At 37.6% G+C, this 26,609-nt stretch overlaps 2 protein-coding genes across 7 annotated transcripts in view; one reads left to right on the top strand and one right to left on the bottom strand.

Annotated features, from left to right (window-relative positions):
• LOC107771004 (L-arabinokinase-like) overlaps positions 1-12,445 on the top strand; it is a 31,554-nt gene extending 19,109 nt beyond the window's left edge. For all 4 annotated transcript variants that reach the window (XM_075236806.1, XM_075236805.1, XM_075236807.1 and 1 more), the window contains 12 exons: positions 201-320; positions 4,240-4,370; positions 4,449-4,530; positions 5,109-5,196; positions 9,878-9,921; positions 10,028-10,123; positions 10,209-10,285; positions 10,765-10,983; positions 11,069-11,234; positions 11,395-11,466; positions 11,581-11,784; positions 11,958-12,445. In XM_075236806.1, the coding sequence (XP_075092907.1) occupies positions 201-320; positions 4,240-4,370; positions 4,449-4,530; positions 5,109-5,196; positions 9,878-9,921; positions 10,028-10,123; positions 10,209-10,285; positions 10,765-10,983; positions 11,069-11,234; positions 11,395-11,466; positions 11,581-11,784; positions 11,958-12,065 (1,407 nt within the window). In that variant the 3' untranslated portion in view covers positions 12,066-12,445. The remainder of the gene's footprint in view (positions 1-200; positions 321-4,239; positions 4,371-4,448; positions 4,531-5,108; positions 5,197-9,877; positions 9,922-10,027; positions 10,124-10,208; positions 10,286-10,764; positions 10,984-11,068; positions 11,235-11,394; positions 11,467-11,580; positions 11,785-11,957) is intronic.
• Positions 12,446-12,619: 174 nt separating this feature from the next.
• On the bottom strand, positions 12,620-19,905 carry LOC107771003 (auxin response factor 19-like). Of its 3 annotated transcripts, none has more exons than XM_075236802.1 (13): positions 19,273-19,905; positions 18,647-18,759; positions 17,380-17,478; positions 17,221-17,277; positions 16,935-17,090; positions 16,766-16,850; positions 16,577-16,667; positions 16,205-16,369; positions 15,904-16,102; positions 15,676-15,817; positions 13,778-15,582; positions 13,502-13,692; positions 12,620-13,242 (listed from the first exon to the last, which is right to left on the bottom strand). In XM_075236802.1, the coding sequence occupies exons 1-13, from the start codon at positions 19,334-19,336 to the stop codon at positions 13,110-13,112; spliced, it is 3,300 nt and encodes a 1,099-aa protein (XP_075092903.1). In that variant the 5' UTR covers positions 19,337-19,905; the 3' UTR covers positions 12,620-13,109. The 3 variants fall into 3 exon arrangements, with proteins under 3 accessions (XP_075092903.1, XP_075092905.1, XP_075092904.1); XM_075236804.1 differs by having other exon boundaries at positions 16,935-17,104; positions 19,273-19,898; XM_075236803.1 differs by having other exon boundaries at positions 17,414-17,478; positions 19,273-19,847.
• Positions 19,906-26,609: the final 6,704 nt, after the last annotated feature.

The raw sequence follows: 26,609 nt of genomic DNA on the forward strand, positions 1-26,609 counted from the left end.
GCTCAATGTGGTCAAATATTCAAATAATTGATGTTTGCCTGAGCTAGAACATTCTGGTTCCTTTCCACACTGTTAAAGTGTGTTTTCCACTTTTCCTCATATAAACTGTGTCTCAATATAGGAAGTATTTTTTAGGCATCATCATCATGTTAGATCATTGCTGTCTATTAACGATATGTTGTCAACATTTTCTTCCATAGATGCCCACCCGGGAGGCATGCCATGTCGCAATCCAGAGAAATCATCCAAGCAAGCAAAAATTGTGGAAACATGCTCAGGCTAGGCAGCCCAAGGACGGGTGTACTGCTGTTCTTCAAATTGTATGAATCATCGACTCTTTCGATATTTGCACTGCATGAGATATATTGCGTTATTAGGAAAATATAACCATCCGAATTCCTTAATTGATTGTTTTAAATGCTGTGGCTGCGACTGCTAGACAATGGTCTATTAAATAATTGCAAAAACATAGCTCTGCCATCAGGAGGCAGCAATTTGTTTTTCTCAGGTTTAAGTTGGAAAATAGCTTTCATGTTTCGGCCATGATGAGATACTTTTCGTTTATGCATGATATTAAATTGGTAATTTCTATGCTTTATGCCCGCCAATCTCTTGACACCCTATGAGTGTAAGGCCAGTGTTCACAAATGTTCATCAGTTGGAAATTGGTGTAAATATTTTGGAGTAATGCCATATGCTTCTCACATATATTTGAAGATATGTTCTAAGTAGCTCTGGCATAGACTATTACATTGACTGCTTTCAGTTTTTGGCACGTTCCAACACAGGTAAGACAAGTTTGTATCAAGGAAAATAAAGAGGATGGTAACATATGACAGATATGAATTTTACATTTATCTAGGCACGTCACTAGGATTAGGGGTTGTTTGTCCTTCTATCTATTGTTTTGTTCATCAAACTTGAGACTAAACTCATGTTTTTTAACCCGAGTCACCTGACATGCCAGGAAAACATAGAATCTTGCAACCAGAAATTATTCTGAAATGTGACTTTCAATGGTCAAACACTACATGTGATCAAATGTGAATTTCACATGATCCATGGTTTCCAGCGCATTCATGTCTTATGGTGACAGTTAGCTGTCTTCACGTTGGGAAAGATTTATGCATACATTCTCTTCAAAGTCATTTTAGTTTAACAGACACTGTTTCATGTCTTTTAGGCACTTCAATTGTTAAGGTTAAAGAAGTAGTATTGGTGCTGTGCTTTTAACATTTTTGCCCCCTCGCCAAAGGAGAACTACCCATATTGATAGTCTGATATCTGCATAACATTTCTTCACCAACATTGTATGAAGTTTGTCGAAATCTCCGTATTAGAGTTATGTGTGGTTTCCACATTGCTGGTGTTGAGCTACTTACCTGTTTGCCCCAACATTATGTTTCTCTTTAGTACAATAACTTACAAATTTCGGATGTTAATCCATGTAACATTAATTCATGAATATCCTCAAACCAACTGTAAGTGTCTCTATTACTTAAGGATGTATTGTGGGCCAGGCCCGGGCCTAAATGGGCTAAACGGGCCAAACGGTCCCGGGCTCTGGCGGTCCCGGGCCAAACAGTCCCGGGCTTAGCGGTCCTGGAGGGTGGAACTGGCCCACTACGGGCCTAAGCCCACATGGTCCTAGGCTAAACGGGCCTAAGTGTTCCGGGCTATTTTTTTTATTTTTTTATCTAAAGCAATTTCTTGTAAATTATATATATATATATATATATATATATATATATATGTGTATAAGCTATATAATTTACAAGAAATTGTCTTAGATAAAAAAAAATTTAAAAAAAATAGTCAAAGGCCCGTTTCTTCTTTATTTTAACAGTACAACACAAACAAACATAGAAACTTAACATAACTTAAATTCAGTACAACTAATGAAAACACATGACACTATAAACATAAAGATACACTACTAGGCTCAACACATACATGTCATTGTTTAATCACGATTGCCTAGTATTCTCTGCTCCAACCACTTAAATTTGTCTTCCAGCTTATTTTTTTCTTCCACCTCTTTGAGTTTCTCCTTCAACTCCGCAACTTCTGGTTTGGATTGTCGCTTTCTTTCCCACTGCTTCGAACACAAACAATGAAGATACTGCAACTTTTCTTTGTAGTATTCCTGCTGACAGGGTTCATCAATCCATACTTCAAAATTGCAAACAGGTTCGTCGGGAACCCTATAAACTTGTCCATACATGCCCAGTACGGCGTCCAGCTTCACCATCATCCCAACAGTCTTGCATCATGCATTTTTTGCCGCACTCGCACCTTGGCACATAAAAGGGTCCAGACATTTGTTAAAGCGTAAAGAAAAACTTAAAGACTTAAGAATTAAGAAATGAGTGATGAGTGAAGACTTGAATACTTCAATTTGAGTTTGAGAAATGAGAGAGATTGATGATTGTGAGTAAAAATGAAATAATGAGGGGGTATTTATAGTTGAGAATAGGGAAAAAGTGTAATTATAAAAGGTTTGGGGTTAAAACAAAACACACAATTTATTCTTTTAAGTTGATTTGAGACAATTTTGTTAAATTATATATATATACGTCTTAATATAGCTAATGTTATATCGAAATTCGAATATAGCTTATATACTATACACTTAGTAGTTAGTATATTGTCGTATATAGTATATTGTCTTATATAAGATTGTATACATTAGCTATATTAAGGCGTATATATATATATATATTAAGATGAACTCGGTATCAAAGCTGCAAATTAAAGTTTACATTTAATACTTCAAATTAATCTAACAAACTAAAACATTAAGCATAATACGTCTAATAATTTTAAAATAACACAAATTGTCTCAAATCAACCTAAAATCTTAAATACGAATGTCTGGAGAACGCGCAAGACAACTCTTTATATGCCTCCTTAAACTGTCTGTGCCCTCCTTTGGACGACGAGTGTAGACTCGACCACAGTTCTTGCACTTTATTATGTAAACTTCTTCATTTTCTTCTACCACATTAAAGTGTTCCAAAACAAATGGGTGCAATCTAGAATCACCGGGCATGATTTAACTTGAATTAAGAATTTGAGTTTGAGAAATGAGAGATGAGTGAAGACTTGAATACTTCAATTTGAGTTTGAGAAATGAGAGAGATTGATGAATTTGTGAGTAAAAATGAAAGAATGAGGGGTATTTATAGTTGAGAATAGGGAAAAAGTGTAATTATAAAAAGTTTGGGGTTAAAATAAAGTTTGGGGGCCAAATGACTATTTTTTAAAAAGCCAAACGGCTAAAATTGCAGGCCAACGGCTACTTTTTAAATTTCAGACCGTTGGCCTTTTTTTTTAAAAAGTTTTTTTAAAAAAATAGTCGTTGGTCCCGGTTGAACCGGCCCAGGCCCGCCTGGTGGTCCCGGGCTCGTGGGCTATTTGGTGAGGACCGACCCACAGTGGGCTTTTAGGACCAGTAGGGACCGGCCCGTTTGCTAGCGGTCCGGGCTGGGCCCGGCCCACAATACACCCTTACTATTACTCGTGCAAGAAGCATTATCTATCCAGTTTCTTTTCATTTGATAACTTGAAATTATCACTCTTTTGTTCTTTTTTCTTTCCTTTTGTCATTTTTTGATGCTCTGAGCGAAAATGAGGAGGTATATGAATGGGCGTAACTTAAATACGCATTTGGGAAGTCAAAAGGTTTCTGTTCATTAATGTACATATCCGGGAAGCAAGGGAAGCTTGTTTAACTCAGGAAAACCTGCAAAAGAGAGGAATTATTCTAAGTAACAGATGCTATATATGTGAAGAAGATTTAGAAACTGTTGATCATCTCTTGTTTCATTGCAAGTGGCAAGTCAATGGTAGGAGCTCTTTCTAAATATGTATGGAGTTCGAAGGGTAATGCTCCCAAATGTGAACTGGAACCTGTATTTCTGGTACACAAGAAATGTTATGAAAAATTTGGAACACTCTATGGATTTTCTAGAGGAGTCGGGTGATATGTAGGAAGGAGATCTGTTTGTGTTAGTAGCTGGCCCGTTGTATTTGTACCATCTTGGTACCTTTATTAATAAAATATTACCTTATAAAAAAAACTATCTGCGATGAAAACTCGAGCAAACAAATTTTCTTAGCTTGCTAGCATTTTAACCTCTTTTGTGGTACTTTTGACACCATTTGCCTGCTACAACATCTAATTGTCTATTTAGCTCATGAAAGTTTGTGACTTAGTGTTGATAAATCCAAATCCAGGTATCATTTGGCTCAGAATTAGGTAATCGTGGACCAACTTTTGATATGGATCTTTCTGATTTTGTGGAGGATGGGCAGCCAATTACATATGAGAAAGCATACAATTATTTTGCCCGAGACCCAGCCCAGAAGCAAGTGAACTCTTGTATTTTCATTCTTTCGCTTTTAATTAGTTGCTACCAGTTTGTAAATATGAAGCATCCATGTAGGTGGGCAGCATATGTTGCTGGGACGATTCTGGTACTGATGACTGAATTAGGCATCCGTTTTGAGGATAGTATTAGCATTCTGGTAAGCCTTTCAGGGGTTCATAGCTTCTGCAAATTTTTATTTTAAGTCTCCTACAGATTGCAGTGATCTATTTGGATGAAACTAAGAAGGTGCAGTAGTTGTTCTATGAAGCATGTTTCTGGTGATGAAAAAGGAATGGTTACTGTCTTCTGATGAGCTGTTTTTAGAAATTCATTGTATGATGTAGGCCACTAGGATTTGCAAATAAAATAAGAATGGCCAAATGTGAAGCTAATTCCTTACATCTAAATAGGGTGACTATTATGTACGGAGCAAAATTACTTTCCAAATTAAAGTTACTGTAATCAGTTTACAGACATGATACTTCATTCCATCAGCATTAACAAACTTTCTGGATCGGGCCATTTTCTGTTCCAGTCACAAGTTAAATGGATGTAAAAATTACCTTTTCTGTTTTAACATTTCATTAGGCTTCTGTGGTTTATCTTAACGCTTCCATTCATGTCAGACATAAATTAATAAGGTCTTTTCATACAGCTTTACTAGCCTCTTTCCTGTCTTTTCTGGTTCATCTAACTAAATAAGTTTTTTGAAATATCAATTAACTGTTAACGCAGGTAAGTTCTGGTGTTCCGGAGGGCAAAGGTGTATCATCTTCTGCTGCTGTAGAAGTTGCCAGTATGACTGCTGTTGCTGCTGCTCATGGTACTACATTTATCTGCAGAATACCCTGCTCCACCACAACAACAAATTTTTCCTTTATAATGATTCTGAATTTGTATCCACAAACTACACCATTATCTCAAATACACTTAATTGTCTGTCACATCCTTTATGATTTTTCAGTACTCACTTTGGGAATTTGATGATCTCTGTCTCCTACAACTTTTATCCATTTTGTTTCACATGCCTATATTGCAAAGTTGTTTAGATTGATGCTAAATTTGAACAATGCGCGGGCAGTTATCAAAATTCTTGCAGTCCATTATTCTGCTTCCCAAATTTGTGTAAAAGATCCCAACTTTGAAAGATCTAGCTGATCTAAGTTGGAAGAAGTTGACACTTTCTGGTTTTCCTTTCTATGTTAAATTGTTAGATGAGTACATAATGTAGTCTTGTCCCACATTGGAATAGGAGTAGCATGTCCTTGTATAGTATAGCTATAAATAAGGACCTCTTGTATTGTATCGAACACACAATATCAATATATCATATTTTCTCCCGTGTCTTCTCACATGGTATCAGAGCTATCGTGAGAGATTTATCGTTGTGCATAAATTCCAGCGATTCCGGGAAGTGAAATCAGTCACCGGAACCCTTTTTTCCGACGATTTTTCAAAGTTGTTTTGCGTCTGCTTTGTCTCGGCCAGTGTTATGCAAAATCCAACACTACCACAAGAGTAGTTACTGTCCAGCGACCAAACCCCAGCGAAAATCTCCGGCGGTACTGTAGCTGTCGGAAGAAACTTTTCCGGCGAAGTTCCGACGTCGCGTGGGCCACCTTGCGGCCATTTTTTGGCGACGACTCTTCAGGACAGATTGTTCCCCTTACAATTCCGAGCCTTCCCATCCAGGTTACACCAAATTCCGACCATTTTTATATTTTTCCGATGTGAATAGTGATTTCAGAAGTGGACTGCCGGCCATTTTTTGAAAAAGTTTCTTCAGAACAGTTGGGTCGTCTGGTAATTTCAATCCTACCCCTACTGTTTTTATTTCATTCCGATCACTTTGAATTTTTTCCGGCTGCAGAAACAGTGTTTTCTTAGCGATTTCTTTAGTTTTCCCAAAGGAGTTACTAATTTTCACTATTTCAAGTTAACCCTACTACTATTAATTGTAGCGGCATGGGAACCGATACTTCGAATAGTCGGATGGTTTCTTTAGCGGATTATTTTGAGTTTTTTCAGTACAAAGCAGGTAAGCAGACATCTTCTGAGATAGCTTCCGTTGTTCAAACTGGTAATAGCGTGACTTGTGTCTCTCAATCTTCATCCTCTGAGTCTTGGGTCATTGGTTCAGGTGCATCGGATCATATTTCTGGTAACAAATCTGTTTTCACTATTATTTCGTATTCTCAATCTCTTCCAAGAGTCACAATGGCCAATGGGTCTCAAACCATGGCAACTGCAATAGGTCAAGCAAGCCCAATTCCTTCCTTACCTTTAGATTCAGTTCTTTATGTCCCTAATAGTCCTTTTAATCTCATAGTTGTTAGTCGCCTAGCCAAATCACTTAAATGTGCCGTTTTATTTCTTGATGATCATGTTTTTATACAGGAACGCAGTACAGGGAGGATCATTGGTACCGGGCGTGAATCAAATGGACTTTATTACCTTATCCTTGCTAAATCACATGGACTCGCATCTTGTTTTCCATCACCAACTTGTCCTGTTACTGATTCACCACTTTTATTACATAAACGGTTGGGACATCCCAGTTTGTCAAAACTTCAGAAATGATACCTGGTTTATCTCACTTGTCAGCTCTAAAGTGTGAGTCATGTCAGCTCGATAAGCATACTCGCTTTCATTTCCCTCGACGTATTGATAATCGAGCAGAGTCACCTTTTACTTTAGTCCATTCAGATGTTTGGCGTCCTAGTTGGGTCAGTTCTACATTAGGATTCCGCTACTTTGTCAGTTTCATTGATGACTATTCTAGGTGCACCTGGATATCTTTGATAAGAAATCGATCTGAGTTGTTTTCTATTTTTCAGACCTTTCACGTTGAAATTCAAAATCAATTTGGGGTTTCTATTCGCACATTTCGTAGTGATAATGCCCGAGAGTATTTGTCTTCCTCATTTCAGCAGTTTATGAAATCTCATGGGATTATTCATCAAACATCTTGTCCGTACACATCTCAACAAAATGGGATAGCTGAAAGAAAGAATAGACATCTTATTGAAACTACTCGTACCATACTCATACAATCTCATGCTCCGTTGCGTTTTTGGGGGATGCAGTTCTTACATCTTGCTATCTTATTAATCGTATATCATCTTCAGCTATCCAGAACCAAGTTCCATTCTCTGTCATGTTTCCCCACTTACCTTTGTTCTCTCTTCCACCCCGTGTCTTTGGAAGCTCTTGTTTTGTCCATAACTTACTCCAGGAACAGATAAGTTAGCTCTCCGTGCTCTTAAGTGCGTATTTCTTGGTTTCTCGAGAACGCAAAAGGGGTATCGATGCTATTCTCCTGACCTCCAGCGGTACCTTATGTCCGCTGATGTTACCTTTTTTGAAACCCAATCATACTTCACAGGTCCAGGTAATCACTTAGATATTTCTGAGGTACTACCAGTCTCTTCTTTAGGAGATTCAGTCACTATCTCCCATCCATCTTCCTCTACATCTCCAGCTCCACCATCTATAGCTCCAATTCCATCACCTATAGGTCCAGTTCCTCCACATAATCCAGTTCAACCTTCTGCAGCTCTGCCACTCTTGACTTATCATCGTCGTCCACATCCAGCATCAGGCCAAGTGATTCACGTCCTGCATCAGGTTCTGCACCTATTACGGACTTGTCTCTTCTTAGTCAACCAATTGCACTCCGCATAAGTGTACGGTCCACACTTAATCCTAATCCCCACTATGTTGGTCTAAGTTATCATCGTCTGTCGTCACCTTATTATGCTTTTATATCTTCTTTGTCCACTGTTTCTATTCCTAAGTCTACAAGTGAGGCACTATCTCATCCTGGATGGCGACATGCTATGATTGACGAGATGTCTGCTTTACATGCGAGTGGCACTTGGGAGCTTGTTCCTCTTCCTGTAGGTAAGTCTACTGTTGGTTGTTGTTGGGTTTATGCAGTCAAAGTCGGTTCGGATGGCCAGGTTGATCGGCTTAAGGCTCGTCTTGTTGCAAAAGGATATACTCAAATTTTTGGGCTTGATTATAGTGATACTTTCTCTCTCGTGGCTAAAGTAGCATATGTTCGTCTTTTTTTGTCCATGGTTGTTGTACGTCATTGGCCTCTTTATCAGTTAGACATTAAGAATGTTTTTCTCCACGGTGATCTTGACGAAGAAGTTTATGTGGAGCAACCACCTGGTTTTGTTGCTCAGGGGGAGTTTAGTGGTTGTGTATGCAGATTGCGCAAGTCACTATATGGTTTGAAACAGTCCCCTCGAGCCTGATTTGGTAAGTTCAGCACAATTATTCAGGAGTTCGGCATGACTCGTAGTGAGGCTGATCACTCTGTGTTTTATCGGTATTCTGCTCTGAATCTGTGTATTTATCTGGTGGTTTATGTTGATGATATTGTTATTACTAGCAACGATCAGGATGGTATTACTAATCTGAAGACACATCTCTTTGAGCACTTTCAAACTAAGGATCTGGGTAGTCTGAAGTATTTTCTAGGTATTGAGGTCGCTCAGTGCGGAAGTATGCTTTAGACATTCTTGAGGAGACTGGAATGATGGGTTGCAGACCTATTGACTCTCCTATGGATCCGAATGCTAAGCTTCCCCCTGGACAGGGGGAGCCTCTTAGAGACCCTGCGAGATATAGAAGATTGGTTGGAAAATTGAAATACCTCACAGTGACTAGACCTGACATTTCTTTTCCGGTGAGTGTTGTAAGTCAGTTTATGAATTTTCCCTGTAATAGTCACTGGGATGCAGTTATTCGTATTCTTCGGTATATAAAGTTAGCTCCAGGCAAAGGATTACTATTCGAAGATCGAGGCCACGAGCAGATTGTTGGGTACACAGATGCTGATTGGGCAGGATCACCTTTTGATAGACGATCTACATCTGGATATTGTGTTCTAGTAGGAGGAAATTTAGTCTCGTGGAAGAGCAAGAAACATAATGTAGTTGATCTAGCGTCGAAGCCAAATATCGGGCCATAGGTATGGCAACATGTGAGTTACTTTGGGTCAAGTAGTTGCTCAAGGAGTTAAAGTTCGGAGAAATCAGCAGGATGGAACTAGTGTGTGATAATCAAGCTGCTCTTCATATTGCGTCAAATCCGGTGTTCCATGAGAGGACTAAACACATTGAGATCGACTGTCACTTTGTCAGAGAAAAAATACTTTCAGGAGATATTGTTACAAAGTTTGTAAAGTCGAATGATCAACTAGCAGATATTTTCACTAAGTCTCTTACTAGTTCTCGTATTAGTTACATGTGTAACAAGCTCGGTACATATGATGTGTATGCACCGGCTTGAGGGGAAGTGTTAGTTTATAGATATGTATAGTGTAATCTTGTCCCACATTGGAAGAGCAGTAATATCTCCTTGTAGTGTATAGCTATAAATAGGGACCTCTTGTATTGTATTGAACACACAATATTAATATATCATATTTTCTCCCGTGCCTTCTCACATAAATGAATATTGAATTGTAAAAATTTCTTTCTATTTTGCAGGATTGAACATTGACCCCCGACATCTGGCTCTCCTTTGCCAGAAGGCACGTTGTTTTATACTTACCTCGTTCTGTTCTTCCAAATTATTCGTTCTGATTATTGGATCGGTAAAACCTCCCTTCCTATCTCAAGCTTTATTCTCCTCAATAGGTGGAGAATCATATTGTTGGAGCTCCTTGTGGCGTGATGGATCAGATGGCTTCAACATGTGGGGAGGCCGACAAGCTTCTCGCAATGGTGTGTCAGGTATGCAGCAAATTTTTATGCTAAGCATTACATAGTTACTGGGACCAACCGCGATATCAGAATTAGCACTCACTTTTTCTTTTAGCCCGCTGAGGTGCTAGGACTTGTTGACATACCGCCCACCGTCCGATTTTGGGGAATTGATTCTGGAATACGACACAGGTAAAACTTCCCACTGAGTATTTCGTTTAACCGTCTCTTATCTCCATCAAATTTGTTTGCAATCTAACATGAAGATTACTGTCAGTTCATGCCATATTTAAAAAATTGGTGGAACTTTTTTAATGGAGAAAGTTCTGAAATAGACAAATTCAAGAATATTTTTCATTGAGTTGATCGAGAATACTTTTGCTTTTTCTCAAGTTTGGAGCAAGAACAAAAATATATCCAAATGTTGGTTCAGTTCACAATAGGTCCAACTGTTTTTTCAAGTTTACCATGTATCTTTCAAAATTGAAAAATGCCGACTGCAGTGTCCGCCAGGAGGTCTAAAACTAAAATCACGCTTTCCCACCACTTAAGCTGGAGCGCAGTCCAGTTTCTCCGCCTAATGAGTAACTTTTTTCTACCAAATTAGGATGTATGTTTTGGCCTTATGTTCTAAGTTCTTTCCTTCCAGTACTTATGAGAGTTTGCTGCAGTGTTGGTGGTTCAGACTACAAATCTGTGAGAGTTGGTGCCTTTATGGGGAGGAAGATAATAAAGTCCGCTGCGTCGGTGGAGTTACGCTCTTCCTTGTCAAACATTTCATCTGCCCAACAAATCAATGGGTTCAACCCTGATGAAGCTGATGAGGATAGCAAGGATTTACTTGAAATGGAAGCGTCTCTGGATTACCTGTGCAACCTCTCACCTCATAGGTTCGTTATGCATATGTAGTTTGTATTTCTGGCTTTTATTCTCTCTTTTTTTACTAACTATGTTTGACATATATTCTAATTTCAGATATGAGGCGTCTTATGCAACTAGACTTCCGGAATCTTTATCTGGCCAGGAATTTGTGGAGAAGTATCTCGATCATGATGATTCTGTAACGAAAATTGATAAGGAGCGCAATTATGCTGTGAGAGCACCAACTAGGCATCCCATCTATGAGAACTTCCGAGTCAAGGTCCACAATTTGAATTTCCTTTTTAAATCATTTTCGTCTGAATAAGAAGGTTTCTGGTTCTTTACATCAGATTAGCTTTTTTATCTCCTGTTGTTATTAGATTGTTCATATTCATCATGAGAACAATTGATTGACATGTGTATGTGTCAAATGCTATCAGGCTTTTAAAGCATTATTATCAGCTGCACCTTCCAATGATCAATTATCTGCTCTTGGAGAGTTAATGTATCAGGTATATGCTATGCTTCATGTTTTTCTGATTGTTTTGGAGTGGATTCTTTGCAAATTGTTCTCTCAATTGGAATACCTCTACAGAGATTTTCTGACCAAGTGTTTCTTACTGCAGTGTCATTTCAGTTACAGCGCTTGTGGGCTTGGGTCAAATGGTACAGATAGGCTGGTTAGCTTGGTACAAGAAATGCAGCACTCTAAATCATCAAAATCTGAAGGTGGAACTTTGTATGGGGCAAAGATTACTGGTGGAGGTTCTGGTGGAACAGTTTGTGTTGTCGGGAGGAACTGTTTAAGAAGCAATGAACAACTTATTGAGGTACCTTTCTACAGCTTTATTGTTATACAATTACAGATATATACTCTTCTTGTAAACAATACAAGGAATAGCATCCCTCTTTGCTCTTTTATAGTTACAAAATCTTTTTTTTTTTTTTTTTTTTTTGGCATTAGCGTTACAAAAACCTTTAACTGTTGTCTTTCTATCTGCAGATTCAGCAAAGATACAAATCTGCTACTGGATTCTTGCCATACGTGTTTGAAGGTTCTTCGCCTGGAGCAGCAAAATTTGGCCATCTTCAAATACGGCTTCGATCCTAGTGTGATTAATAGCAGATGTAGTAGTTGAAACTAGACAAAAAGAAAGATATCAGCAAACTGCTGGAGTTTTGACACTGGAAATTTTTCCGCATCACAAAGCATTTGCAGGTTCTTGGGCATCAATAATTCTGGGAACATTTTCTTTCTTTTTTAACCCTTTAGAAACAATAATTGTTTTTGAGTATTGATCATAAAGTATATTTATTCAAGTTCATCTTATTCTGCTATCTTTTACCTCTTAGTATCTCTTTAGTATTTTTTCCATCCTGGTTCAACTCTTCCCTGAAAGTAAATGAACTTGTAAATGCCTGGACTCCTTATCTTTTGTGTCTGTTACTATTGTAAAAATTTGTCTTTTATAGTTGATTAGGTTATTTTTGCATTATATCTTTCAATAATCTGTAGCGTTGGATATTTTGGACCATCACACAAGTTTTCATCAAAATTTCACCTTATTCTTGTCCATTTTGCCTCTTTAAGAACAACAAAAAACATGAGAAAGGGAGAAAAGGATAACATGAACTGAAACAAAAATTTACACAATTCAGCTCAGCTACTGAAATTTACTTCAAGATTTTCCATTAAGATATTGAGGGGAAAATTAGAGAGCCTTCTAAACAACTATACATTCCAACACTACACCACACATATTTCAAGGACTTCAATTTTACATTGAAAATACTCTAAGAAACTTTTCGTGCAAAAGAACACGAAGAAAATTTGGACAAAAAGCATCGTACAGCTCTATGGTTACCTAGACTAGACCATGTTCCCGCTTTCAACATGAGCTAACCCTACTTGGACAGGTGCAATCACACAAGGTGATCAAGCACACTCAAATCCGAGCTGTGTTCTTGTCAGAGATTAGCGACAGCTCCTGTTCAACCAAGGAAAGGTCCTTATACCAAGATCCTAGGTAGAGCTGCTTTGCGTGCTCTATCGTGTATAAAGGATAGATTAACCAATTGTGGCAGATTTCCACCAAGCTTGAGCAATGAACACCTAAAGTTATACAAGTAGAATGGAACTTTAGCCACTGCTAATTTACACATTTCCCCCATCTGAACTGCTACAAGCTTGATTTTGGAGACTATTTCCAAAATCTCCATCCAAGCTCATTTGCTGGACTTCTTGCGGAGAGAGAATCTTAATGCAGCGGACGCAGTTCACGAATTCCCTGAAGTATCATATGACACATGTAAGTCAGTATGCCTCGAATATGTACCAAGGAAAAAGGAATGGGGAAGGATTGTAAAAACAGCTTTAGGCTACATTGATCAAGTCTCCACGGGACGCATGCATAATGGGATAAAAGGTTGTATGGTTATAAAGAAGTTCAGTTGGAAGTCTTGGCTCCCAAGAGAACGGCATATGCTGCTTGCTCGAATTGAAAATGCAAATACAAAATTAGATAGAAGCAAAGTTCAAGAACTTACTCCCAAGGGTCATCACCAACCAGAAGAACATCATTCTCATGATCCACATACACAAGCTTCCATCCTATCCTTTGTCTGTCCTCCAGTTGTCCCTCTATACCGAATCTACGAGCTAAATCTTGTTTAAGGTCTTCGTAGCCCGAGTAACGTGCGATATCAATCGATCTTCCAACAGCACCACGCTTGTATACCTTTGAGAGCATAGAGGCAAAAAAGTTAGTATTCTTAACTCAAACATGATACGAGGTAGGACACAGATTTGGTAAGTTAACCAACCTTGGTATATGTCCGCAAACGAGGTACTTGAGGTGGTGGGGCCCAGGCACCTCTATTCATGAAGCTGCCATCATTTATGGTAGAATCAATTGAATTGAAAGCCATATCAGGAACTCCAAATGACTGGGAAACCATTGATGATGAGAGTTCGGGCTGTGCTTCCTTGGGGTTCTCATAGCTAGAAAGCATGCCTCCTCCTGATGAGATATTATTTGATAAATCTTTCCTTGAGTCCATCAAGCTATTTGTGACCAAAGGATCTGGCATCATTGGCAGTCCTAACTGATTGTCCATATTTGATCCAAAAGCAACACTGTTCCTGGGGTCACCCTGAACTTCTCCGTCTTGACTGTCTCTGAATATGACTGGTTGATTATTGAAAGACAATGGGTTTGTTGTCTGCTGCAACTGGGCATCATTTTGAGAAAAGCAGACTGAGGTTGCTGAAGATGAACTATCTAGATAATCCATGTGGGGCCCTGCAGTGTTAAGGTAGGTTTGAGGAGCCAAAAATCCTTGGTTAGGGCTCTTGGAGATGTTCACCGAGGGCTTCACATCAGATTTGTGCTGCAAATCTTTAACTAGATTGCTATTAGTGGACATAGCTTCGAATCCACTGGAATTCAAAAGGGGTACAGAAGACTGGGTTGCTTCATCCCCTGCAGCTGTGCCTCGATGCATCCTACCATTCATACTTGGCTGAACCGCATTTTGACAATTGTTCGTGGATGGTGAGGTGGAACATGATGGGATGTCATCCGTAACCACCGACTGGCCTCCACCTGCAGCCCCTGTTAATAAGCTACTGCAGTTTGTGGAAAATTGATTAGTAGTCGGTGGTAGATTCTGACCAACTTGTCCAGGTAGTTCTGGTAGAATTCCAGGTTGCTGGTGAAGTTTTGATTGCTGATTTGGCTGGGAAAACCGAAAATGAGACTGGCTAGTCATTTGCTTCTGGACAACTTGCGACTGGGAGAGAGACGTGGAGGTGGATGTGGTTTGAGACATATCCAGCATTTGGCTTGTTGCAAGCGACCTGGAAAAGTTCTGCGATACATCCAACAGCTGCTTCTGCTGATCCTGGATTGGCCCAAGCTGGGGTTGTTGCAATACAGATTGTTGAGCTAGAAGTGATTGCTGCTGCTGATGCAGCTTCTGCAAAAGCTGCAACTGTAATTGGTTATCAGAGAAATGCATCTGTTGGTTAAGTGGATCGCTAGGCTGAGATGGCATGAAACTCTGCTGCTGAGTCTGATTCATAATCTGTTGCTGCTGAGGAAGGTTCCTCTGCAGCTGGTTTTGAAGTGATTGTTGTTGCTGAAGGACATTCTGAGATTGCACAAGACTCTGCGCTTGCAAAAGTTGGGCCTGAACTTGGTTTGTAGGCATGGAGTGGTTGATTAGATTCTGTCTTGGTTGCTGACTGATATCCGACAACTGTTGCTGCTGCGACTGCACAATGGATCCTACTGGGCTCAATGTGGCAGCTGGCATCTGACCTTGTTGGTTTGGCCGTTGGGTACCAAACTGTAAGGTGTTGTGCTGAGGAAGCTGAGGTGCTGCTGGTAGACCTAACTGACGTGAGAGGTCTGCTCCACCTCCGACATTCTGTAGAACGGGACCAGACAAAGAATGCAGGTAGTTTGGCTGCTGCATTGAGTTAGCGAGAGAAGGGTTCTGCTGCATGTTCATCCATTGGACTAAGCTCAGGCCTGGAAGACCTTGCGGGTCTTTCATCCCAAAGTCATCACCAAGCCATGGCATTGTCCTCTTGAATAGGCCATCCAGATCAGAACAATCGTCATCTGCAACAAGTGATATCTTCTACAGTTATCCAACAATGTCAAAAGATATCATCAGAATTGAGAGACATATTCTGGTTGTAGAATTCCTCATACCTGGCATTCCAGGTAGCCTTGGCCGCTTTGACCTGAAGAATGGAGGAGTAGGACAGATGAAAAAAGGTGCTGTTACTGGTTCAATCTCCCAAATTGAGACCCGGTTGCGCCTCTCCCCAGCAGTTGACTCATCCCAACCAACCTAATCACAATTCACAAGCGTGAAGGTTAGTACATTCCTTAAGTAAAGATAAAACAAAAGTCAAATTACCAGTTAGAAAACTGTACCTGCAAGTTACGCCATTGTGAGTTCTTCCACCTCACCGGATCCAGATCACTGATGCCGGTAATTGTTCCCATATACCTTCTAGTTCCTGACTCTTCTGTCTCAAACATCATGCGGAAACGCATGCCAAGAGATACTTGACTGCTATAAGTTGACTTGTAATACTTAGCTAAAGGGATGACAAACTCAGAAGGACTTGCCCTGTTCATATAGAGGTTTAAATTTTTTAAAATCATCAAGATCAAGGATAGATAAATTGCTATAAGAAATGCATATGCCTATTAAGAAAGTAAGTTCACTGACCTTGGGTTATAAAACACAGTGAAAGGGCTATTGTTTGCAGCTGCATGGGCTGCCGCTGCTAGGATACCTATATGCATGCTATCACTTGACAACACAGATGATGATAAGTTTGTGGGCTGTCTGTTTGCTCGCCTAATACCAAGTAGAAGCTGCTGCTTTTCATCCCTGTAGACATAGATTGAAGAGCATTAAGGATGACCGAAGCATATGAACGAATCAAAGAGAATCCAACAGCTGAGTTGGTTCCCTTTATGGATCTCACTTAGCATTCTATTTCAGTCGTCAGTTTATACTTGAAATTACTATTTGCTCAAATGCACGGAAAAATAAGATACAACATTCAAGGTGGTATGACATTGCCAGTATCATTACCTAATAAATAAGACCGAATCACCAGCGAAAAGCCTCTTCCCACTGACAAATAGGCTCCACCCCGTTGTTAGCAAATGGCGTTTGGGTTGCCCTGGATCACCAGAGATAGGTAAGGGATAGGAAACAAGCCATTTTTATCTGGCAATGCTTGGAGTACTATATCCATATATAGCAGATAAACAAACTTACCACGATAAATATGGCGGAAGGTCCACACATTATCATGCAAGTCTCTAGCCACAAGTTCTTGAGCAGGTGGTTGGATCGAGTAATCCTGATAATGAACAAGCAAGCCTATCACAAAAGATAGAGAAACAACCAAAAAGTATCAAATGAGAAATTTTCAATGTGTTGTTACCAGAGGGGGAAATATTTTCTCTGCGGCACGCCGAGGCACAGAAAAGCCTCCATGTGTGCTCGTGTCACTGGCTGTTAAGGTCTTGCAGAAAAATTCTGTTTGCGGTTTATTTGTTTTCATAGACAAATCTGATCTCAACAATGCCTCCTTGTCAAACTGCACCAACCAAACTTTCAGTAGATGAGTGTTACATTCAACTGAAATATGGTGTAAATGAGATCCTCATTCGCAAATAAAGAAGAAAATGTGAAATACGCGAAAATATCACAGCGAGGAAGGGACATACTGAAGGAACTGGCTGCAGTGTCATTTGTGCATAAACTTCATCTGTTTCTGGGTCCGCCTAATGACAAAAAAAAAAAATGCATTCATTATTGTTGAGCAGCAGAGACTTTAAAGAAAAAACCAATTTGTATAAAGGCAAGTGAAGTCTGAAAATACATACATGCAGGGTAACATTGTGAAGGAGACAAACTAACTTTGATGGAAGATTTGGGTAGTTTGGTATTTGGGCATCTACATCTTTCTTCATAGATGCTGCAACCTGAAAATTGAAGTGCAAGAGCAAAACAAATTAGGTCCATGACTAACTCTAATCTTACCCACATAACCATACTAGCTAACAATATGGCAACTACTTCACTTCCGAATTTCTTCAAAGTAATTAAAACTTGAATAAAAGGAAAAGGCACTTCAATTAGTGCTAACTTTTTATTTCTTTCTTACTATTTTCTAATTTTCCTTCTTGTTCTCTTCCACGTAATTTTTTGACCAAAACTTAGTCAGATACGAAGAAATCCAAGCATTTTTTGTCTCTCCGGAATTTAAATCTTGATCACCCATGATTTTATTTTCCATTTCATTACCACTAGACCACAACTTGGATCATTTTCTTCCTCATCATTAAGGTCTAAAAAGAATTTATGAAATTATTTTTTTAGATAGGAAATTTTTTCTTTAAACCTTTTTAAAAGCAAGCGCCACTTTAATCCAACCATAAAGGTTACATTTTTTATTCCCTTTTTTCCTCTTAACAAACCCACTAGCTGTTAATAGGCAAAATGATAGTCAAAGGTACTAAAGATGATGCCTTTCCAATCTTTTCATCTTTGTTCTTTTTCTAAAAACCGTGTGGTAAATATATATATATATATATATATATATATATATATATATATATATATACACGTGCACATGTAAGCATATGCATAAGCCAACAAAACAAACAACAAATAACAAATTCTTCATAAAGATCACAATTACACATACTGACACGAGATGCATGTTACTCCAGAGATACCATAATAGAGGTGCAAAACAAATCAGATGTGATCCACAAAATTAAATAAATTACTCCTACTACAACATGGACAAGAAAAATAAATAAACACAATGCATTCTACTATCAAAATCAACAATAACACCAATAATGTTTACCCATACACATCTGCAGCCTCACATAAGTAGCAAGGTGTAAGGGTAATAACGTGCACCATATCGGCTCACGTTAGCAAATAGCCGCATACAAGCCTATAAAAATTCGGATTATTTAATGCACACCTCAACTATTTTATATAATCATAAATTACCAAACTTTTTTTTTACCTATACTAACCTCATATTTTTATGAGCTTCATTCAACCATTAGGCCACGCCATTAAAATTTTCTTATTAAGTCACAAAAGGGTTTTCTTTTTGTTAAAGAAAATAACCTGTTCACTATGGCCTTGAGGGAAATAGACGACGTGGGTCCCAGCGGCCGGTAAGTTCACCAGAGGACCGGCGCAGGCCTGCCATAGCTCTGGGTTTATGCTCTTCTTTTCACCTGCAAAAAAAAAATTTAAATTATTCATCCCACCATTCAATTTATAACACTTGTTAATTAATTAATACACCTTAATTTTCCAAAAAATTCAACCCCAAAAAGAAAATGGGTTTTCAAAAAATAACTTTTTTTATATTCTTGCTAGATTGAAAAAGTAAAGATTTTATCACTTTCTCACCCAGAATCAAACTTTTCCAAGAAAATCCCATTTGCTTTGCTTAGCAACTTCAAGATACGTGTAATGCATAGTTTGGATGTGAAAAAAGCATATAATAAAACCGAAAGGAAAAATAATATTTTCCAGGAAAACTTCATTGGGATGGAAGAAAAGAATAGACAAAAGCCCAGAAAGAGAAATAGCTTTGTCTTTTTGATTCCACGATTCTTACAATGCATCTGCTTATTACTACTAGAGAAAAGTATATACCTACGTATATTTGTATGTCACTCTCTCTATATAATAATACTCCGTATATTTATTAATATGTATAATAAATAAAGATAGTGACAGACCTTCGGCAGGATTAACGTTGGCAGCAGCCTGCTGAGCTCCGGCTATATTCCCCGGCGTTTTCATTTTCCCTTTATGCTTATTCTCTTCAGCTTAAAAACAAAAAGAGTGCCCAGATATGCTCACCGGAGATTCATCGGAGCTACACTTCACCAAACTCCGGCAACACAAAAATAGATCAAAAACAGAATCTTTTTGCACTGTACTATGTTTCTGTGAGCTAAGAAGAAAAAGAGTGGTGGTAGCCGGCGGGAAGAAGGGAGTGTGTTTTCCGGCGAAAAGGGTGGCCGAAGAAAGAGAAAAAAAGGGGTGGGGGTGGGGGTAGGGGTGCGGGGTGGTTTAGTTGGGGGGGACAAAGGAAGCTTTGGAAAAAGAGGGGGATGTTAAGGAAGGGAGAGACCAAATGCTGCAATTTTACTTTAAATTGCCCCCTCTTCTACACTACACCTTCCAGACACACACACACACACACATCTATACGTAAACAACTCTAATGTGCTCTTTCTTTTAGCTCTCTTTACAAAGAACCCTTTTCAGAAATGGCCTTTTGTTTCTCTCTCTAGCTTGTTTTGTTCCCTTTCTCTCTCTTTGCTGGATAAATATTTTTTATGTATATAAAATATAATGTGTTTTTCCTTTTCTTGGGTTTTATATTCTCTGTCTGTGGCTATGGCTAGCAAAGTTGACCATTGAGGTGAAACTTAAAATGGGTACTTAATAGTATGTACTTATGATTAATACATACTACTTATTAACTTTTTTTCTACTATTTTATTCTTTTTAACCTTCTTCTGCTGCTCAGGAAAAGGGTTTATCTTAGCAACCGTAGCAGACGCTCCGGCAAAGTATGAAAGCACCAGGCAACAAATATCAACAAGGAAGGTAGCATTATGTATTGTTAAAATACCTACGATTTTTTTTTTACAAGTTTTATTAAAGACAAATCAGAAAAAATTGCAATGTGATCTATCCTTATTATTATGTAATAACTAAACTTTTATGCCTTTAATATAATAGACTCTCATTTCATTAGCAAAAAAAACTGTTAATATGATCAAATGATACCCTTAGGGATCGTTTCTATTATACCTTGGGCGTCGTTTGACACGAGGAATAAGGGATAATTGATTCGAGAATTATTTTAATAAGTAAAATATAAAAATAAAATTAAAAAGTACTTAATTATTTTAATATAAGTTAAATATATTAAAATTCATTCAACAAATATAAAAGCATTCACCTTTAAAGTCACTGTATATTAGAAAGTTATCCTAAAAATAAGAAGAAATACTTATACATTAATATTTTAAGTATTAAGTTTAACGGTTATTTTGGTATATACTATATTTTGTTAAGGGTATTTTAGGTAAGAAGAAAAGTCAAAACTGCTTCTGCTTCTGCTTTTGGAAAGAAGCTACTTTTTTATGCTTCTCAGAAACTGCTTCTTCCCAAAAGTATTTTTTTCCCCAAAAAAGCTTGGCCAAGCGTCTCAAGTTAGGAAGGAAAAAAAGTGTTTTTGGGGGAAAAAAATACTACTTTTGGCCTCTTGAGAAGCTTGGTCAAACATGTTATTAATCTTGGATAACTTGTTTCCCAACCAAATGACCCGTAATGAGATGATTTATATATAATACACATAAATATATATGGCTTGATTTAGACAACTGATTTCAAAAGAAAAAAAAATCATTCTAAGTCAAATAATGTCATATAAATTAGGACTGAAAAATATATTAATATTACAAAAAACTACAAACGTAAATCCCAATAAATATTGCTCCAAAATATATTATGCCTTCAAAGTAGTGTCAATGGTTACTATAATGTAAGAAACAGATTGTTGGTGGCTGCAATAATTACTTAATTGCATTAGTCTTCAACTCTCAATTTTACCCCATAAACTAACATTGTGAAAAAGAGGAGAATAAATTTGGGAATTGCAATTCTTCTGCGATTGACCCTTCATGGACTGTAGACCATCACTATCACTGCTATCTTTTTAACCTTATTGCCCTCATTAATGACGACAATGACTATTGAGTAGAAGAAAATCAGAGAATGATATGTCACAAACTCACAAGATAAAAAATGTGGAGTTCATTTCTTTTACAAATTTATTGGCAATTTTCTGTATAAAAAGAATTTAAATTTCATTCTTTGACTTTATAGATTATCTGTATTGATGTTCATTTGATAGGCAACAGTTTTCGGAGACAATTGACATGTTAAGTATATTAAGGGCTTGGTTTGATTCGAAACAAAGTTATTACGGACTTATAATCCTACATCTTATATGAAATAGATAATATTAAAATTCGGATATAAAATTTATATCGATATCAATTACTTCTAATAACTAAAAAAGGATAATACAATCTTAAATTGAATACCGAAATTAATATCTTAATCCCGTAACAAAGCGATCACTAAGTTTATTTGGTTACTCTGACTTGTCCATTGCAGCTTTTGCTATTTAAGATCCTTTATGTAGCAACTCATAGCAGTTATTACAAAGTACTCGTTCAATTATTAATTTGTGCTATTTATGACATATATGCTTAAAAAATTTCACTAAGATATATTTTGAGCTACAACATGGGATTAATAATGACAGGAAAAAAAAAAATATGACTGTAGATACGAATTATTTAATTCTTCATTGAATATAGCCATAATAAATTGCCCCGGTTTTTTTTTAGTCTAACAATTTTGAGCAAAGTCAATGCAACAATTGTAATATAAGTCCATACACTCGAAGGCGATGTAGAGCAATGGTAGGATTCTACTCCAACAAAATGGTTTAGGTTTTTCTATATTTTGCTGTTCATTTTTCATATTTAAGATTTACATAAGGAAAGCATTAGATTTGAAGGGAAGTTTATTATTACAAACTTTTATTATATAGTCATGAACCAAATAAGATAACTCAATAACATAAAATTTTAGACATTTTAGTGGGTCACATATGCCCTCAAAGTATGCATTTGGGACCAAATATTCCCTTCTTATATGGCCATTTAAAATAAGGGCATATTTAGAGTAAATAATGGACGACGGGGACATGTTTGTACCAAAGTATTAACGACGAGCAAATCCGAGCAATTTTGCATAGTTCATAGGCATATTTAAACCTTTTCTAATGAAATTATGATAGGATATTTGCCGCTTTTGTATAAAAGGGTTGTAACATTAGTTAATGTGGTCCTCTTCTTATTGAGATGCTACTTTTGCTCTTGTAATGGGAAAATGAAAGTTAATGCAGAGTACTATCTACGCTTCAACTTTGCATATACTACTTTTTATGACTTCTTTGGATTTGTCACTTTCAAGTATATCTATGTTGAAGTAATTTTGTTTGGATAAGTTAGATTTGCTAAAAAATATTTAAAACGAAGTTTTTTTTTTTCAAAAATAATAAAACTACATCCAATTAGTATACCAAATTCAGATAAAAATTGCATGGAGCACCCTATTTGGTCGTCCCCATTTAATCTATACATACTTTTAAATTATTTTTTTTTAACTTGTACCCGCTGTTTAAAAAAATTCAGACTTTTTTTTCCTCTTTCTTCTTCTTCTTCTTCTTCTTTGGGTAACAGTGATTTCATATGGTGTTTGTAAACATATTTTAAGGTAATTTATGATGATTTACAGTGGTGAGCTGCTGTGGGGCTTTATTTTTTACTATTGTTTAGGTTTCTTTGTCATGACCCAAAATCGATTAAAGGTCGAGATGACGCCTAACATTGTCGTCAGGCAAGCCACAATAATTGATTAACTTGATTGCTCATTTTAGTATTTTTGAAATCATAATTTTTCTTTAATTAAATAATAAGAAATAAAATTATCGGATAATTGATAATATTTTCCCAACTACAATACTGAACAACTCACAAGTACCCCCAAAACCCGGTGTCACAAGTGCATGAACCTCAATTAGGAAGATAAAATAAAATACAGCATTTATCCGGAAATACAAATTAGACAGAAAAAATATACATGGCTCAGAAGGAGACTCTGCTGGCTATTGATCATAGCATGAAATGCAGCTCACGGTAAGTCTCTGCATCATCCGCGCCCAAAGAACCACCAGATATAAAAGCACCTGCACAAAAATGTGCAGCAAGTGTAGTATGAGCACGTAAATCAGCGTGTACCCAGTAAGTATCTAGCCTAACCCCGATAGTAGTGACGAGGAGTCGACATCGACACTTACTAGTGGTCCAATAATATCAGGTACAGTAAAGAGGTAAATAAATGTAAGGCAGAGTAAATAAATAAAATAAACTAGTATAAAATACGTGGTACAATTCCCCTCTTTACAATGAACTCAAGCTCTCAACTAGCAAATTCTTCCTGATGTGTGTATATATATATATATATATATATATATATATATATATATATATATATATATATATATATATATATATATATATGAGAGAGAGAGAGAGAGAGAGAGAGAGACATACACACACATATATGACCTCACTAAATAGGTCGTTATAATTCAAATCAAGAAGAAGGCTCACCGATACACTGTCTTTTTGCCAAATATTACGCACGATTTATACGACAATATTTTATAGAAATGTCGAGGCGTACGGCCCGATCCCATCATAATTTGTTCACTGTCGAGGGTCGAAAGGCACGAACCATAGATTCATCTATAATACTGCCGAGGCGAACGACCCGCTCCCATGAGAGTATGGTACAAAATTCTGCCGAGGCGAACGGCCTAATCCCATTAAAATAAGAAGCTTTAAGGGTCCTTGACCCACTCACGAATAGACGTGTGAGTTATAATATCTTTAACAAAACCTTTCAATGAAACATATATATAATTTCATAAGAGGGGTACAATTATTCAGTGACTAATCATGAACTCATGAAGTCTCTACAATAGTAAGTCTTGTCTCAAGTAGTAACGTAAAACAGAGGAATTTAATAGGCAAGGGACTGCTCAAATAGTATAGTTGTATAAATTCGGTGTTCTGAGGCCTTAAAAATCTCCTTTTTATCTTACCTCGATTTGCGTGCACAGTCTGGGTGTGTATCCGGAATGCCATTATTTGTAAATCTGTAAAAATAATAAATTTTGCTTTTAAATTAAATTTAAGTTGACTTTAGTCAATATTCTTAGTAAACGGACCCGGACCCGTGATCCGACGGTCTCGTAGGGTCCGTAATAAAATTTAGAACTTGGGCATATACCCGGAATCGAATTCTGAGGTCCCAAGCCCGAGAAATGAATTTTTTAAAAAAATATTTTCTAGAATATATAAGAGTTTTTGGAAGTGAAAGATGTTTGAAATTGATGGTATCGTCCCGTATTATGGTTTCAGAGCCCGGTACAAGTTTGAAATAATAATCAGGTTGAATCTGTAAAATTTGGTAAAGATCGGAATTGGTTTGGTATAAAACTTGACTTAAAGTTGAGAAATTAGAAATTTTGGAATTCTTGAATGATTTCATGAATTTGGGGTTTACTTCATAGTTGTTGATGTTATTTTAATGATTTGATTGCACGAGTAAGTCCGTATGATATTTTTAGGTTAGTGTGCATGTTTGGTTTGAAGCCCAAAGGGCTCGGGTGAGTTTTGGATAGGCCACATAGTGAAATTGGACTTAGGATCAAGTGTTGTTATCTGGTAATTTTGCCCAGGCCTCTGATCTCGCAATTGCGAGATCAAGCTTCGCAATTGCGAAGTTCTCAGGCTTGGTAATGGCGACCTAGGCTTTGCAAATGCGAAACATTGGTGGGAATTGCGAAGCCCCCTCTTTCGCAAATACGACAGGTCCCTCGCAAATGCGAAGGTGACCGGATTGCTTCATGGTCGCAAATGCGACATATTTTTCGCATTTGCAAAGATAGCAGTCCCTGAAAGGGTTCGCAATTGCGACATCTCCAACCTACAAAATCATAACTTAGCCGAAAAGTTCTCATTTTTCAAACTCTTTCAAACCTAAAACACCTTTGGGTGATTTTTCAAAGACAACTGCTCTTCCAAATCGATTGTAAGTCATTTCTAACTCGTTTTCTTTAATCTTTAACATCTTTTTACATGATTTCAACTCAAAATCAAGGGTTTTCATAAGGGAAATTGGGTGTTTTGGGTAGAACTTAAGTTTTTTAAATTTTAGGGATTTGGACCTCTATTTGAGGTCCGATTTCAAAACAAATTATATATTTGGGTTCATGGGTGAATGGGTAATCGGATTTTGGTTCGAACCTCAGGTTTTGACCATGTGGGCCCGGGGTCGATTTTTTACTTTTTGGGAAAAACATTATAAAACCTATTTTCATGCATTAGAATTGATTCATTTAGCAATTATTGATATAGTTAAGTAACTTGTGTTTAGATATAAGCGAATTGGTGGTGGAAACGAGAGGTAAAGCGGTAGTTGAGGCTTGAATTGCGTTCGTGGCATCGAGGTAAGTGTTTGGTCTAATCTTAGCTTGAGGGATTAGGAGTTGTGTCTTATTTGCTATGTGTTAATTGTGGAGTAGGATGTATAGGCATAGTGACGAGTATCTATACGTCGGTGTCAAGCATGCACGTGGGTCTAGTGTTGTAATTGTTGTGACTCCATTGAGATTTATTCATGCTTAATGTGTTGATTATCATTGTTGGTTCCCTTGCCGGGATGTTATTGTTTATGATATTGTCTCCCTTGCCAGGATGTTATTGTTATGACATTGTCTCTCTTACCGGGATGTTAATGTTTTCGATATTGTCTCCCTTGCCGGGATGTTGTTATACTCTTGTTCCCTTGTCGGGATTCTTTTGTGATTGATGTTGATTTATAAATGGGATCGTGTTGTATGTCTGCAACAAGATATATGAAATGGGAGCGGGTGGCACGCCGCCACGGAGATATTTGAAATGGGATCGGGTTTCACGCCTGCAACAAGATATATGAAATGGGAGAGGGTGGCACACCGCCACGGAAATATTTAAAATGGGATCGGTTTGCACGCCTGCAACGAGATATATGAAATGGGATCGAGTTGCAACCTGCAACAAGATATATGAAATGGGATCGGGTGTATGCCGCCACGGTAATATTTGAAATGGGATCAGGTTGCACGCCTGCAACAAGAAAGAGATGAAAGTGAATACTGTGTTTATTCTTTTTATTCTTGTTAGTAATTGAATTTTGGTTTCTTTACATTCCTCTTTGGTATTCTGTTGTTATCTGATACTCCCCGTAACATGTTTTCCCTCTCCCATCTTTAATTGTAGATATCTGCTTTTATTTTTCCACTGTATATGATATAACTGCACAGATTTATTTGGTAGTCTGGTCCTAGCCTCGTCACTACTTCACCGAGGTT

This window comes from Nicotiana tabacum, chromosome 18, assembly GCF_000715075.1.
Source record: "Nicotiana tabacum cultivar K326 chromosome 18, ASM71507v2, whole genome shotgun sequence".
Taxonomy (NCBI): domain Eukaryota; kingdom Viridiplantae; phylum Streptophyta; class Magnoliopsida; order Solanales; family Solanaceae; genus Nicotiana; species Nicotiana tabacum.

Coding starts and splice junctions, on each gene's coding strand:
- LOC107771003 (XM_075236802.1), bottom strand. CDS start 19,336: ATGAAAACGCCGGGGAATATAGCCGGAGCTCAGCAGGCTGCTGCCAAC. Junction 18,760..19,272: donor CAACGTTAATCCTGCCGAAG/GTCTGTCACTAT, acceptor TTTTTTTTGCAG/GTGAAAAGAAGAGCATAAAC. Junction 16,103..16,204: donor ACTGTGTTTTATAACCCAAG/GTCAGTGAACTT, acceptor CTATATGAACAG/GGCAAGTCCTTCTGAGTTTG.